This window comes from Lepidochelys kempii, chromosome 1 (assembly GCF_965140265.1).
Source record: "Lepidochelys kempii isolate rLepKem1 chromosome 1, rLepKem1.hap2, whole genome shotgun sequence".
NCBI lineage: Eukaryota > Metazoa > Chordata > Testudines > Cheloniidae > Lepidochelys > Lepidochelys kempii.
In genome coordinates this window covers 166,253,124-166,268,818 of record NC_133256.1, presented here as the reverse complement: position 1 = coordinate 166,268,818, position 15,695 = coordinate 166,253,124, and the positions used below count along the sequence as shown (strand labels likewise).

Here is a 15,695-nt window from a genome sequence, read left to right as displayed (position 1 = left end):
GCTGTATCTGCTCTGTGGATAAATAGAATATTTCCATCTAACAGTGTGGCTATTCTCAGCAAAATTACATGAAACACAGTGCAGTGATCTAGTGGTATACTTATTTGGTTTTTGTTCTCATAGAAATAAACACACAACTGTATCAGCAATAAAAAAAGGCAAATAAAACTAAACATTAACGGGATAAGCAGAATACACTTGTTCATGTCTTATTCAGACTAAATATAACAAAATAAATGTTTGGATAGAATAAACTTCAACTTTTATACTTGTATCCACTAATATTTGTAATCATTTCCTTTGGGGCCTGATCCTTTATTTTCTTTATTCAGGCAGAACTCCCACTGAATTTGAGTTTTGCATGAGTAAGGACTGCAGGATGGCCTAAAGTCAACATAGAATCATAGAATATCAGTGTTGGAAGGGACCTCAGGAGGTCATCTAGTCCAACCCCCTGCTCAAAGCAGGACCAATCCCCAGTTTTTGCCCCAGATCCCTAAATGGCCCCCTCAAGGATTGAACTCACAATTTAGCAGGCCAATGCTCAAACCACTGAGTTATCCCTCCCCCAGTTAGGGTTTATATGATCCCCACCTCCCATATCCCTGCACTCTTTTTCTTTAATGAAGGTAAATTGGTATAAAAAATTGTTATAAAATTATAGCATTTACAGATGTGTATAATGGAGTAGTTCAGAAATGACCTAGATGTTGTGATTTGATGTCATATAAATATAATTTATTTTTTTTTATTGCACTCCTTTGGCTTCTTTTTGGGAGAAAGGTGCTACTTGTGTGATAATGAAGTCCCATATAATAGTTCAAATCGATTGGGCCAATTCGTGGATTGTGTTAGAAAACAAGCTTGTGTTGACACACCAAGTACAGGTAAGTATGTGTAAGCTATATAGTACACTGAAAGCGCCTTGAGTCCAGCAGACATGGCTGTAAATCAAGACAATACAATATTAATTGTGGGGTTTAGATGTTAGGAAATGGGGTCATGATTTCACCTAATGTTTCTAAACCTTTTCAAAAGGAAAATATGGGAACAGAAAAAATTCTTTATGGAATCAGAATCTTGTTCTTAGAGTATGTGTTATGTAGATTCCACTCTAGGGGCACAAGATGCATATGAGATGAGATTGTGAAAAGTAGCATCCGTGCCTGTGTTGTGCATGTCCCCATGGGGGACCTCTCTGAGGCCATAAAGGGCAAGGTGGCTGCAACTATATCTCAGTTCTCTTTTATTTCCCATAGCAGCAAGGAATGTCTGCACCCTGTCCCTTAGTGGAATTTTCCCCTCCTTGCAATTTTTCTCTAGGTAGAGCAATTTCCCAGCAAATTCTCCCTCTTTTTTATATTTAGTTTTATTATTTTTTAAAACTTAACTTCTCAGCACTTTGCACCACTACCTTAATCTAAATAGACAGATTCAAAGCTGACCCTCCTTATGCAGTATTCTACAGAGAGAAGGTGATGTTGAGATCTCATCCCAAGTTTACTCCCAAAGTTATCAGATTTCCATTTTAAGTGGAAATCTATTAATGTCCCTGTTTTCTTTCCAAAACCCCATTCTCCTTCAGGGGATAAGAATCTTTACACCTTGGATGTTCTAGGTTCTTGCTATATTATCTTGATAGGCCAAAGCCCTTTGGACAGTCTCCCTGTCTTTGTTGCCATAAGCAGCACTTCTAAGGGGCAAGCCATTTCTTCCCAGCCAGTATCTCAATAGGTTGATATGCACTAGGTAATCTATCACATGCTGCTACACCCCTTCCACCAAATATCAAAGCTCATTCTACTAGAGCACAGGCTACCTCCTCTGCATGCTTTACATGGATCCCCACTGAAGTCTGCAAGGAAGCTACGCCGAGTAATCTCACTGCTGTATTAAATACTATACCTTTGACCTGGCCACGAGATCAGACACCAAATTTGGAAGGCCACTGTTTAGTTATTGGCAATTAGGACTCCAGAATGGGGCACTGCTTATTGGCCACCTAGAGTGGAATCCGCAAAGAGTCCTACTCAAAGAAGAAAAAGCCATTAATTGCCTTATAGTAACTGGTTCTTCTAGATGTCATCCTTCTATTCATATTTGTTCAGAGTCCTCTTTACCTGAGATTTTGAATTAGCGGGGGAACTGAGAGATGGTTGTGGCTGCTCTGCCCTTTATGTCCATGGCTGGGGGATGGGGAGGCACAAAGACATTGCTATTCTAATTTCATGCAAGGAGCATGCACATCTAAAATGGGATGACAGCATCTCTAAGAACCAAGTACTATAAGGTAAATAACCATTTTTTCTAGGTGAGTATGACTGAATACAACTTTCTCTGAATTAGTAATGCTAATCCATTTCTTAGCAGACAAGTTATCGTCACAAGTGGCAGTTTTAGCAGAAAAACTGAGGATTCAGTGAGATTCGCTGAACTCCACTTTCACCTCTAAAAGTGGTTCCTACAGATCAGAAATGAAGTATGTTGCCTGGGCCATATTTTATCTGTCCTGTGAACTATGTGGCTAAAACCATAACTGAAGTGTTCCTATTAATGTAGTTGCTTTGTTTCAAATTACATTTGTAGCCCTAGTCCACACTAGTTAAGATTTAAATTCCACCTCTCTTCACTTTGCTGGGCAGACAGATGAGACAAATAACCTTTCCAATAGGTGAGGAACAGACAGGTAGCTCCACTGACTTCTGGGACAGACATCCTTAATGGTGATTATTGATGTATAAAAATTATTGCTAAGAAACAAGGCTAACATTTGTGCAGCATGATCTCAGATGCTGTAGTGGTGGGTACTGTAGAAAATGCTACGGTAGAATGACTTTTGACTCCACAGATATGGAATTTCCAAGAACACATTAAATTTCAAGGTGCATGTCTGTTAAATGACAGTATTCAACAGATGATTATATTAAACACCACAGTTAGTCTTGTTAAATTATGTTAGGTTTTGAAGTCACTTCTTGCACAGCATTGAAATGTAATATTTGAAATGTGATTCTTGAATGGCATGGGTTTAAAATTTAACCCTTGTAGTTTTCTACTGCTGTCTTTAAAGGTGGAGCATTTTTCCAGGTCCACAAAATATTTGAATGTTTCCAACTCACCCCAAGTATCTAACATTTTTCTTTTTTGTATTTCAGTGTCAAAAGATCAAGAAAACAAAGAATTTGAAAATAAAAAAGTAGAAAAAGAAAACCAAAATGAGCAGGAGAAGGAAAACAACGAGGGCGTGATCAAAGAAGACAATTCTTCAAATATCAGTGCAGCAGTGACTGTGAAAGGACTTAGTAACTTGGGGAATACATGTTTCTTTAATGCTGTTATGCAGGTACACTAAATATTGTTACAACCACTTCAGATTCAGATTTTTAATGTTGTATTGTAGTAGCCCCAAAAGGACCTAAAATAGGTCAGGGCCTAATGTAGTAGATGCTGTACAGGCATGCAGACATGATCCCTTCCCGAAAGAACTTGCAGTCTAATTGGAGACCAAACAGAACAAGTCAGTTGTAGAGGAGAAAAAATGAAGGGTTTGGGGAGGGGAAACAGAGGATGATGGTTAATGAAAGCAAGATCACATAGGTACTTAGGTTGATGAAAGAAGATCACATAGGTACTGTGGACATCAGGTATAGGAGATTTAAGAATTTAAGAATTTTCAAATTATAAGTCTACTTTTCTCTTAAATCTCCGATACCTGATGTCTACAGTACCTAGCCATCATTTATAGGCAGCGCAGCAGAAATGGGTCTTGAGGGAAAGGTGATATTCCTGTTCCACATGGAAGCAAGTGGTCATTTGTGGGAGAAGCAGACAAATTGACATTCAAGGCTGGTCATGTGTAGTGGTTGGGAGAGAAGAACAACACAATAAGAGCAAATAACTGAAGGGGAACAGCTGCAGAGTTGTGAATGGTCCTCATGGTGAGTATTAGAAGCCTGAATTTGATAATGGTGAATAGGAAGCCAAAATAAGGGCACAGAAAGGTGGGTATGTGACCAGAACAACCTCTTGAATGGACTGGGGGGAGGGTCGGGGGGGTGTAATGTGTGTCAGTGAGGTCAGAAAGGAGGTAGCAGTAGTAATGAAAGATGAGGGCCTGAACTAGGGTTCTAGAAGTGTAACAATAACTTAGCTGCTCTGATATAGTGGTTTTTATTAGCATATCTCAAAGTGCCTTTCAAAGGGAAGTAAGCATTACTATCCCCATTTTATAACTGGGCCACAGATGCAAAGAGACTTACCCAAGGTCATTCAGCGGGCCAGTGACAGCGAGGACTAAAACCCAGGTTCTCTTGTGTCCCAGTCCAGTGCTCTAGCCACTAAGCTATAGTGCCTTGTTCACTAGCCCACATTTGGAACTGTTATGAAGTGGCAGGATTTAGATACTGTCTGGATGTGGGAGGCAAGAGAGGCAGGAGTCAAATATGCCCCCCAGTTTACACACCTCGGTGACAAACAGAACGATGGTGGTGGTAGGACGAGGAGAGCTGGGCAGGAAGTTTTAGCCATATGAAGTTAAAATGATTGATGATAAATCTTGGAGGAGATATGCAGAAACACGTTGGGAGTGGAAAGGCAGACTTGTGAGTGACCGGTACAAACTGTTTGCTGTGTTATATTTATTACACTATAATGACTCATCTGTTTTGCCTATAATATGAACTATAGACTAAGTCAGGGTATAGAGATTAAGGAAATAACTGAAAATGGTTAGTGCTAACTCTTTCAAATGTTAAATGTTTTAAACAAAAAGTTATTAATTAATATTCTTTAACTTTAGAGTTCAGTGAAAATAACCCCACTTTCTCAAACTTCCTACAGTTGTATCTAATGTGGTAGTTTGCACTCAACTTCTAGGTGTTGAAAAATAATGTTGTAACCACTACATTACTCACTTTTTTTAATTGCATGAGTAGTTGACTTTTCCTAATTACCAGACGTTAAGTTGATTTTTTTTGATCTCTTATAGAATTTATCACAGACACCACTTCTGAGAGACCTGTTGAAGGAGGTTAAAATGCCTGGAACAACAGTTAACATTGAGCCATTGGAATTTTCAACAGTATGTATGCTGCAATTTATAAAGTAATTTTTTAGGTGCATTAAAAAAACAGTCAGTTGTTTTTTGGGGTTTTGAAGAAATTTTAGGGAAAAACCTAAGTCCTGGCTCCATTAAAGTCAGTGGGAGTTTTGCAATTGAATTCAGTGGAGTCAGGAGTTCACCCAAGATGTACAGTTAAGTAGCAGATTTAATATGCTGAATATTGTAAATTCATAGAAGTATTCCCATTACATTAAAAAAATTATTCATGTAACTTTGGCATCAGTGAGGTCTGGTCAGATGCCACTTTCAATGAAATTTTAAAATTTGGAAAGGAAGGATAACCGCTGCCCTTTGATGTGATCCTGCTATTCCTTCAGCCTGGGGACTCGGGAGCTTACACATTTTTGAAAATTTAAATGAAAGCTAAGGAAATCTCCGGACACTTAACATTGAGGGTATTTTGGGGTTATTTTGTGCATTGTAAAACAAGAACAAACACAAAAATGTTGTTGTTTAAAAATAAATCAAAGAAACCCAGAACATTCACAGTTGAAATTAAACAATACATTATCCTTAGTGAGCTGAGTCTAAGACTACTGTGTAATGAGGAAATTCTGCCTTATGTTTCAACCATTTCTGCCTTATGTTAACTTATTCCCTGTAGTTTCATTTAGAAAATCAGAGAATTAGGCTTTTTCTAAATGTTTTATAATGGATCATATTTCAGGAAGTTAAAACAAGTGTTCAATTTTTATAATATTGAACTAATTTCAAATGACTCCATAACTCTGACTGAATTAAGAATGCAAAACAAAACTTGATTTTTGTTTTTGTTTAAAAAGGAACCTATGGTGATAAAGCTTGAGCAGCCTGGGCCCCTTACATTAGCTATGTGTCAGTTCCTTTCAGAGATGCAAGAGACTAAAAAGGGAACTGTCACTCCTAAAGAACTCTTTGCTCAGATTTGTAAAAAGTGAGTATCTGCACATAATGCATTATAATAATGACTGAAAGAATTAATGGAAACATTGGATTATGTAGTAGTAGGGCAGTTTTTACTATTAACAAAAAACGTTTTCATTTACTTCTCACCGTGCATGTCTCAGCAGAGGTTCAGATGGTATTTATAAACTTTTCAAAGACATTGGTGTAGACTAAAATAGAAATGAGTTAAAGTGAAATGAAAAATCATATAAAATGAGACTTTCTACCCTCTCAGCTTCATATTTTTCAGAAGTTTCCATATACATACAGGTATCTGTTTCATCAGCTCTTGAGACTTGTTTCTGTCTTCTGTGGACAAGTTGAAAATAATTCACATTTTAATTTTATATATATTATATCATTCTCATTCTGTTTAAACAGAGCAATACGGTTTAAAGGTTACCAGGAGCAAGACAGTCAGGAATTGCTTCGTTATTTACTGGATGGGATGAGAGCAGAAGAGATCCAAGTAAGTACTTATTTCATTGTAGTATATAACAGTGTGGGTGTTCAACAAAGTGCTAAAATCAGTATACTTAAACAAAGTAAGCTTTTTCTTAATGTCTTTTATTATTGTTAGGTGTATTGTAAACAGAGCTAACTGTTTTAAGTTTTAGCCCTTTTCGTTAGGTCTGCAAGGAATTTTTAGAGTACATCCCAGCTAATACTGAACTGATTTGTCCACATTGTCATTTGCATGATTGTGGGATCAACATTAGGATTATTGAGGAGGGCTAGTTAGAGGATTTCTTTATCCTCTCTCTTCCCAAACAATCATCCATAAAAGGAAGCTATTTAGGGAGTCCAGCTGCTTGTACTTGGGTCTGGCCACAGAGGGGAAAACAAGTCGATAAATATTGTTCTCTAGATAAAACTGTGGTCTTGAAGGAGTGCATTCTGGTGAATCTTGGGTTATTTTCTATCTTTTGATGATGATGTACTAATAGAATCAAGAGTACTAAACAGTGGGCCCAGTTCTGCCCATGTTGAAAGCAATGGGCTAATATTAACGTAACAAGAAGTTGAAATAGGTGTCTGAAGTCCCTCATAAATGTACATATTAATAAATTGCTGGCCTCATATTACTGTAAAAGCACCTTTAAAAGCAATTGGTTTGGAAGGTGGGTGGTTGTCTACAAGAGTTTTATAAAACAAATATTTTGTTTTAGTAGGGTGAGGGATCCTTCTGGAGGTTTTATGGTTTGTTTGCGTCAGGGCTTAGTTGGGAGACTGTTTCTTCCTTGGACTTCCTACTAAATACATTAACTGAAACACCTGGCAATGGCTTTAAAAAAAGCCCAAATGTGGGACATATTTCATGTTTCTGCAGAGTGCAGTCTTGTTACTTTCCTAGTATGGTTATAGTTTATTAATCTGAATTATTTTTAATTGGTGAATATGGAATTCTGTCCAACTGAAATGCTTAACTGAACACACATTTAGGAAACAATGTTTAATAAAGTCTTATGATGGAATATTTATTTACTCTAACTTTCAGCGAGTAAGTGTTGGAATATTTAAGGCATTGAATGACTCTGACCAAAAAAATGAAGAGCTAAAAAAGAAAATTAAAGGTAAAAGAACAATTAAAAATTATTTTCGATAACTGAAACCTGGACAGTGCATTCATTACTCATGCATTTTTAAAATATTTTCAAATGCAATTTAGTTGCATGATTTAGAATACATTTTCTAAATTAATATATTTTCTAGAGTATCAGGTCTAAAAATTTTATGCTCATCCTCCTCATTCAAAGATGCAGCTGAGAAATGTTATAAAGATGCTGATTTAAATTAAACAATTTAAAACTATTTTTCTAATAGCCTCGATCCTCCTCTCTTTCTCCATACCTTCGTGCCACCGCGTTTCCCCCCCCCCCCCCCAAAATCTGTGAAGCTTATTTTTTTCTCTAGGAAAACAAACACAAAGCACAACAAATGCAAACCATAGACTTTACACTGCATCCTCCCTGTTTAGACACAGCTTAACATCAAACCAAAGCGGTCAGTAATGTACAGGTGAAGTTATTGTATATGACTTATATATTTGAATGAATTCTCTGATTTTCAGAGTATGAAAAGAAAAAGGCAATACCAACCTTTGTGGACAGACTCTTTGGTGGAGAATTAACTAGTACAATCATGTGTGAGGAGTGCAGAACGGTATGTAGATGGTCTGCTTGGTATAGTCTAAAACACTGTGTATAAGACTTGTGCACAGAAGAAACAAGTAGTAATATATATAGAAATAAGATGTATTAGATGGGAATTTCTGAAATGAAGAAAACTTGGCAGCAGGAGCTGCAGGTTTCTCAAAAGGTAAAAATTTGATAGAAATAACTGTTCACCTGTACTGCAAATCTCATCTGTACTCTCAGGACTTGATGGGGGGGATGAGAACTGAATGCTTGGAGAGGATTGTGTGGAATTTTCTCTTCTGAAAAACTGCAGGGATCTTGAGTTACGAGATTTAGTAGGGATGCTGGTTTTGGTTCATGGTTTTCCTGTTTTGTAAATGTAAATTTTATGACTGTTTATATTTGTATGTGCAAGTAAGAGCATGCATTGGGTGCAATCCCAGAAACAGGCAAAAGAGAAGGGAAATAAATGGCAAAGATGCTACATTCAAAAAAATCTAAGCCAGGACATTTTTTTTTTGTTTTTTGAGTGCCTAAAGTTAAGAGCTTAAGTCCATAGATAGGCATATAAATAAATGACCACACTTCAAGAAATGATGAACCCTTCTCTCCTGCCCCCATTACATCAATAGGGGAGTGCTAGCTTCTAATTTATGTTTAGACTTGTAAGAAAAACAAAGTTTCTCTAATGATATTAAGTAAAATCTGTTTGCTTAAGGTGTCCTTGGTCCACGAGTCTTTCCTTGATTTGTCACTGCCTGTGTTAGATGATCAGGTAAGAATAAGAGGTTTGGGTTTTTTTATATTCTGTTTTGGTGTGCAGTTCTGTTCGTTGGATCTTAGAGAGGACATTTTTAAAAATAAATAATCGCAAAAGGTGATTATCTTCAATAATCTTACCTAATAAAGTTGCACAATAAAATGATAGAGAATGACAATGCATTTCCTTAAGGTAAGCCCTATAGGTTCTGGATACACAAGCCCTCTTTGAAGATTATCTGATGGTTGGAAATGCTACTGTAGACAGGGCATTAGTGATTTTACTGCCTTGTCAGCTAATCTTCCTATCATTAGTTAGTGTCTTGGTCAGAGAAAAGATCTGCTACACTGAAAGGTTTGCTGACTTGTAAAGAACGTTACCTCAGGTAAGCATTTAGGTATTCTTCAGCGTCATGAGTCTAAAATTTAAATAGATCTCATGAAATATATCTCTGATATAGCTCAGATGACTCTTCAGATATTAAGTTCCTGTCTATTTACTGCATTGGGAACAGTAATGGAGGCTTCCTATCTAATGCTGATATTCAGAGCCTTTTCAAATATTCTCAAGGTGAAGAGACATATGGTTCGAGCAGCTAATGTGTAAATGCATTTATTTAACTGATCAATCTAAAAAATATTTGAACTGTTTTAGATTTATATCTGTTTCATTTTTGCCATCAGCACACACATTATCTCCTTTCATCTTTAATATTTGTATTTAATACATGTAAGTAGTACTACAGGAAAAAAAACAAAATTACTAAGGGAAGAAACTTAAAATATATATATATTTCATCCAAAGGGTGCTTGGATAAAATGCTCCTGCATTGAACTGGCCTTTTTTCATATTAATAAAAGCAACTAGAGGGCCTGATCCTGCAAACACTTACTACCTATTTATTGAAGTCATTCTAAACTATCTAAAATATTTCTTTTGTGGATTCAGTGAGATTCATATCAGTAAACCTGAACGTTAAGTTCCATCTTTAACTGTTTATGGCTTGGTTCTGGCACCCTGACTCTCAGTGAGTAGTATTGTACTCAGCAAGCATAGATTTCGGTGGGATTGCTTGTGGAGTAAGGTACTACTCAGTAAGCGTAAGAGCAGCGGAATCAGGCTCTTAGAGTGTGTGTGTGTGTGTGTGTGTAAATGTTTTGTTACAATACCTAAAAAGTCATCAGCTTAATTTGAAAATTCTCAATAATATGCCAATTTCTTTGCAATTTTATTTTGGGATGTTGTTTTTTTTTTCTTTTCAAAATAACATAATTGATATTAAATTAAATCTTTAATCTGAAGTCTTTGTCTTTGAAACTATGATGGTGGCACCATGTTTGTTTGTTTGGTGGTTTTGATTTTTAGAGTGTTAAGAAAAGTTCAAATGAGAAAAATGTTAAAAAGATGAAGGAAAAGGAGGATGAAGATGGTGAAGAGGATAAAGACAGTGACAGTTATATGAAGGAAAGGGGTGATAATCCTGGTGTAAGTAAGCACCTGCAGAAGAAAGCAAAGAAACAGGCCAAAAAGCAAGCCAAGGTTGGTTATGATGCAAAAATAAATATTAGGCACTTTCACACTAGGCTTAAGATAAAATGCTAGACATTTTGTTTAGTCCACTTTTATGTGTAGGATGATCATTTTCAAGGGAACAACTAACAATTTCTCCCCACTCAAGTGCAAATATCTTATTTTACCTGTTGTGAAGTTGTATATATTTTCTGTTGCCTGCTTTCCTAATACAACACTAGTTAATATTCCCAGAACTGCTGAACTAGTTAGTCATATGTTGCCTGACTAAAACAGCATTAACATACATCAGAAGGCTTTTCACTGATCAGTAACAGCACTTAGATGGTTCTGAAGGAATATAGGCAAGAAAAACATTTTGGGGACATAAAAGAAATTCAGATTTACCCAGGAAGGGTATTCTAATTGGAAGTGTGGGGGGGGACTGCATCTGATTAGTTGAGTGAGAGTGATACTGGCCATAATCCTTTTGAGTTGATGCTTTCTAATTTTTATGATTGCTAAATTAGATCATTCCCTCTTTAAATGGCAATTCCTGTTGCTTAAAGTATTGAGGTATTTCCTAAATAAATGGTGCATAGCAGATAAAAATACTGCAACTTTTTCTCTGCTTTTATACAATATTGTACAGTACACTGCATATTTTTATTTGTAGAACCAGCGTCGGCAGCAAAAAATTCAAGGAAAGGTGCTTCAGATAACCAATGTATGTTCTGTGGAACAGCCTGAAGAAAATGTGAAGGAAGATAAAGAAACAAAGGAAGAAATAAACTCTGATGTCACTGACCTGAAGAAAGAGGAAGAATCTTCCAGTCAGTGTGAAGAACTTTGCATAAATCAGAAAGATTTAAATAATCAAGAGACCACTACAGATGTACATAGTGCCCATGAAAGTATAGAAAATCCAGAACAAGAATATGAAGATAATGAAACCAATATGGATGTTGCTATGAAAGGCTTAGTTTCTACTACTGAATGTATTAGTGAACTTGACAATCTATCTGTTAAAGAAGATGATCATGGGGAAGAGGAAGAACTTGCTACTAATTTAGAAAAATTACACTTAGATGTTGTTACTGACTCTGATATGGATATCTTGGATGACCTTCATATGGCTGAGTTAAAGACATATGAGGTGGTGAATGAGGACCCAGAAACTGCATTTTGTACTCTTGCAAACAGGGAAGACCTAAACATAGAAGAAGGTTCAATCCTTCATTGTTTATATCAGTTCACTCGTAATGAGAAACTCAGTGAGATCAATAAATTGCTCTGTGATGTATGTACACAAAGACGTTATGGACCAAAGACTAGTGGAAAAAGTATGCCAATTAAGTTTTACTTACGAACTAGAAAACCAACTCTGAATCTGTCCATATCTGCTATCTTCATTCTCTTTGTTTTTAAACAGGTTTGCATGGGTAGTTTCTCTTGGATCTATTGATACCCAGTATTTACGGGCCAGACTGAACCCCTTTCTCCTATTAGTGAGCGCTTACTCATGAGTAGCCCCATGGTCTTCAATGGAACTACTTGTAAGTTACCACCAGTGTAGAGCAAGGGGGCTCACAGTCTGGCTCTATAGTAGGATGGAACATGAAACAATTTTTTTAACTCTTTAAATGTAAACTTTTAGTTACTGTAGCACATAAGCCATAGGAGGAAAACATGCAGAAATTTGCCCAACAGATTAACAAAAGCACCATTCAGCATGTAATTCTGTAGAAGTCCTAGAAATTAGTGTTAAAACTCACCCTATTCAAGCTGCTGATGTGGTGATTTGATATACACTAGTTAATTTCTTGAACTAGGACCATCATGAAGATGGCAGCTTATAAACCTTTATAATTTTGAAGGGAAATCATCAGTGTCTTAAACATATTATAATGATGGATGACATAAATTGTTTCCAGTCCTAGTACGTGATTTCACTCACTTTCATATTAGAAAAATTTTAGATGTTAAGTTATTGCATTATTCTTGACTATCTAACCAATGGTGCTTTCTCTTTCCTTTAGGTGAGAAGAAGCACGTTTACACTAATGCCAAAAAGCAAATGTTAATTTCTCTTGCTCCTCCAATTTTAACACTTCACTTAAAGAGATTTCAACAGGTATTGTTAACTGGTTAACTCTTGTATTTTAAAATTGTATATAGTAATAACCCATGGAAGTTAAAGGATCTTGACTTCCCTATAAATTTGTTCCATTAACTACTATTCTTTCTATAACTTTAGAAGTAATTTGAGAAATCTTCCTGATGCATTCATTCCTGCTACTCTTGCTGACTGTAATAGTTCTTAGAACTCTTGAGTTCTTTTAGCAAAAAGACATTTATTAAAACAACTTACCTACCAGGAATGCAAAATTAAGAAATACAGACAAAAATAAATTGACTCACGCTGAAAAACAAACTCACTAAATATGGAGAAGGATGATCTGCAACAGAGATTCACTCCAAGAAATACATAAATAGAAAGCAGTACAGCTAAAAGACATCTAAGTGCTGGTTGCGGGCAGTAAATTAGATACAAGCTTGCAATTTTTGAAGGGTGAGAATATACAGAGCTTTCAGTTTAGGGCTCTTCAGTATCAGAAAAACAGCAATAAACTAGAGAGAAATAAGGGGGAAATGAATATCAGAAAGGATTGACTGAAAAGTTTAAAATTATTAATTACATAATGCACCCTGGCCAAACAATCAAGAAGGGATATAACTGTCTAAGTAGCTGAAACTCCAGGGAGTGAGGAATTGTGTAAGATGATCCAGTGGGATACATTTGTGATTAAATTAAAGGAAGGAAGCTGGGGAAGCTTTTCTTTATATTCAACAATAGTACCTATTGAGCTGTAGAATAGCATTTGAATGGAAGTGATTGAAGGCTCATCACTTGAGACTTTTAAAACCAGGCTGGAGAATATAGTATAAACAACCATTCTGCATTGTCTTTAGCAATGGATCAGAGGGGTCCTCCAACCAGAACTTTGAAAAGTATACTTTTCTTATAACTGTACTGCTATTGTCATTGATGCCAAGACATGCTAAATCTGTAAATTAAACAGCCATGTAGCCCTATGCTCCAGAGAAATGTGTAGAGAAACCATAAACAGAAGGAAATTTGGAACATGGCCATAAAGAACTGAAAAGCATTACTGTCGGATGTAATAGTTTGTCTTTCCTCTTCCCTACCCCCCAACTTTGTTTTCCATCCAAAGGTTGGTTGTGCTCTAAAATGAATCTTTTAAGTCTTTTTGGAATTTTTTTAAATAACTAAACTTGTAACCTTTTAAGAACAAACATGTATCACCTGTTTATATATGTGAAGATTTAAAGCCCTGTTTGTGTTTCTTCATTTCTATCTTATTTCTAGGCGGGATTTAATCTACGAAAAGTTAACAAACACATAAAGTTTCCAGAAGTGATAGACTTGGCTCCTTTCTGTGCAACTAAATGCAAGGCAAGTAAAAAAATCCTTTAATTCTTTTTCAGATAGTTGGACCAGTCAACCCATAGGCGCCGACTCTGTGGATGCTCCAGGGGGAAATATTAGAGGGTGCTTCACACCCACCAACAGCCAAGTTCCTCCCACCTCCACCCCCTCCTTGCCGCCTCTTCCTCCCCTGAGTGTGCTGAGTCCCCGCTCCTCCCCCTCTCCCTCCCTCCCAGTACTTCCTGCTCGCCGCCAAGCAGCTGTTTGACGGTGCCTAGGACTTTCCAGGAGGGAGGGGGAAGAGTGGGAACGTGGTGCGCTCACGGGAGGAGGTGGAGAAGAGGCAGGGCATGGGTGGGGACTTGGGGGAATGGGGGCGGGAAGGCAGCGGGGCTGGGGTGGGAAAAGGCAGGGTGGGGCAGGGACTTTAGGGAACGGGTGGAATGGGGTGGGGTGAGGGCGGTGCAGGGACAGGGCCAGAGGTGGTGCACGGGTGGGGGAGTACCCACTGGGCAGAGGGGAAGTCGGTGCCTATGGGTCAACCCTTACAGCAAGAGATGTTTGTTTTTTGAAAACTGTTTTGGTATGTTCTCAAAACAGTCAGCCATTAATCAGAATCTCCACATACCATATCTCAGAACTTCACTGACCACATCATATGGCAATATATGATAGACTATATGTAAGTACAATTAAGCTCTGCTGTAGCATACTTCAAATTTTAAACATTGGTCATATCCATTGTCATTAACACATTGCTTCTATACTGACAAGCAGAATCAGAACTGACTTAGTACAGAACAATGGAATCAGAGCAGACTGGTGTGAAAGGCTGACATTTCAGCTAGCTTAGCTCTCATTATCTTACTACACTGATACTATAACAAAATTGTCACTTCACAGAACATTGCTGAAGGGAATACAAGAGTATTGTACTCTCTCTATGGGGTGGTTGAACATAGTGGCACAATGAGGTCTGGACACTATACTGCCTATGCCAAGATGAGAACTGTGAGAAACCATCTTTCTGATCTTGTCCTCTGTGGAGAAATTCCCCAAGGTAAGCGTCACCGGTATTTTTACAACAGTCCAATCTTAAATGGAATTTCTCTAACTGGTGGTAACCTGTGACATTTCTGCTTCAGCACTACTTTTAAGATTTTTTTTTTTTTTTTTTAACAGCTTTAGAAGCTGAATCAGCGGGACAGTGGTTTCACATCAGTGATACCCATGTGCAACCCGTGGCTGTATCTAAAGTGCTGAAGTCACAAGCTTATCTCCTGTTCTACGAACGACTGCTATAACTAACCTGGGATGCATTCCTCACACAATACTTTATGGTTTTTAAATATCTTAAAATAAAGAAATGTTAAATCAGAGAAAAATAACGTCTAAATCATGTTCAATTAGACTTAAAACTGTCTACCACAGAAATCTCATGTTTCCTAGAAATACTGGCAGATGAAATATTAATTTATACTTTTCTAATAGTTCCATTGCTTTTAAATAAAAAGCTATTTTGTCTTTTTCCATAACATAACTTCAGGTCTGAACCATTTATTTGACTGCTATGAACAATTACTTCTGGCAATGAACACATTTCTCATATTAATTGTTTTGAGTGGTGTTTGACTCTCCAGAAACTTTCCTGCATTTAATTCTTTAAGACACTGCTAGAATTTTTTAAAAGGGCCTCATTAACTAACTGCATGTAGCTATTTATATTCTAGAATGTTGGGGTATAGAACAAAACTCCTCTTTGTAGGGACAAGTTGGGTTAGGTAATAGGTT

The 15,695-nt window shown here is 37.0% G+C and overlaps 1 protein-coding gene across 3 annotated transcripts in view; it reads left to right on the top strand.

Moving 5' to 3' along the window:
* Positions 1–15,695, top strand: part of USP16 (ubiquitin specific peptidase 16) — a 23,830-nt gene extending 8,135 nt beyond the window's left edge. The window contains exons 5-18 of one of the 3 annotated variants that reach the window (XM_073362901.1): positions 784–887; positions 3,156–3,343; positions 4,988–5,080; positions 5,905–6,035; positions 6,428–6,515; positions 7,545–7,620; positions 8,118–8,209; positions 8,903–8,959; positions 10,310–10,483; positions 11,130–11,796; positions 12,493–12,587; positions 13,845–13,931; positions 14,808–14,964; positions 15,087–15,691. In XM_073362901.1, the coding sequence (XP_073219002.1) occupies positions 784–887; positions 3,156–3,343; positions 4,988–5,080; positions 5,905–6,035; positions 6,428–6,515; positions 7,545–7,620; positions 8,118–8,209; positions 8,903–8,959; positions 10,310–10,483; positions 11,130–11,796; positions 12,493–12,587; positions 13,845–13,931; positions 14,808–14,964; positions 15,087–15,208 (2,131 nt within the window). In that variant the 3' untranslated portion in view covers positions 15,209–15,691. The other 2 variants (XM_073362891.1, XM_073362911.1) reach the window with 2 other exon arrangements.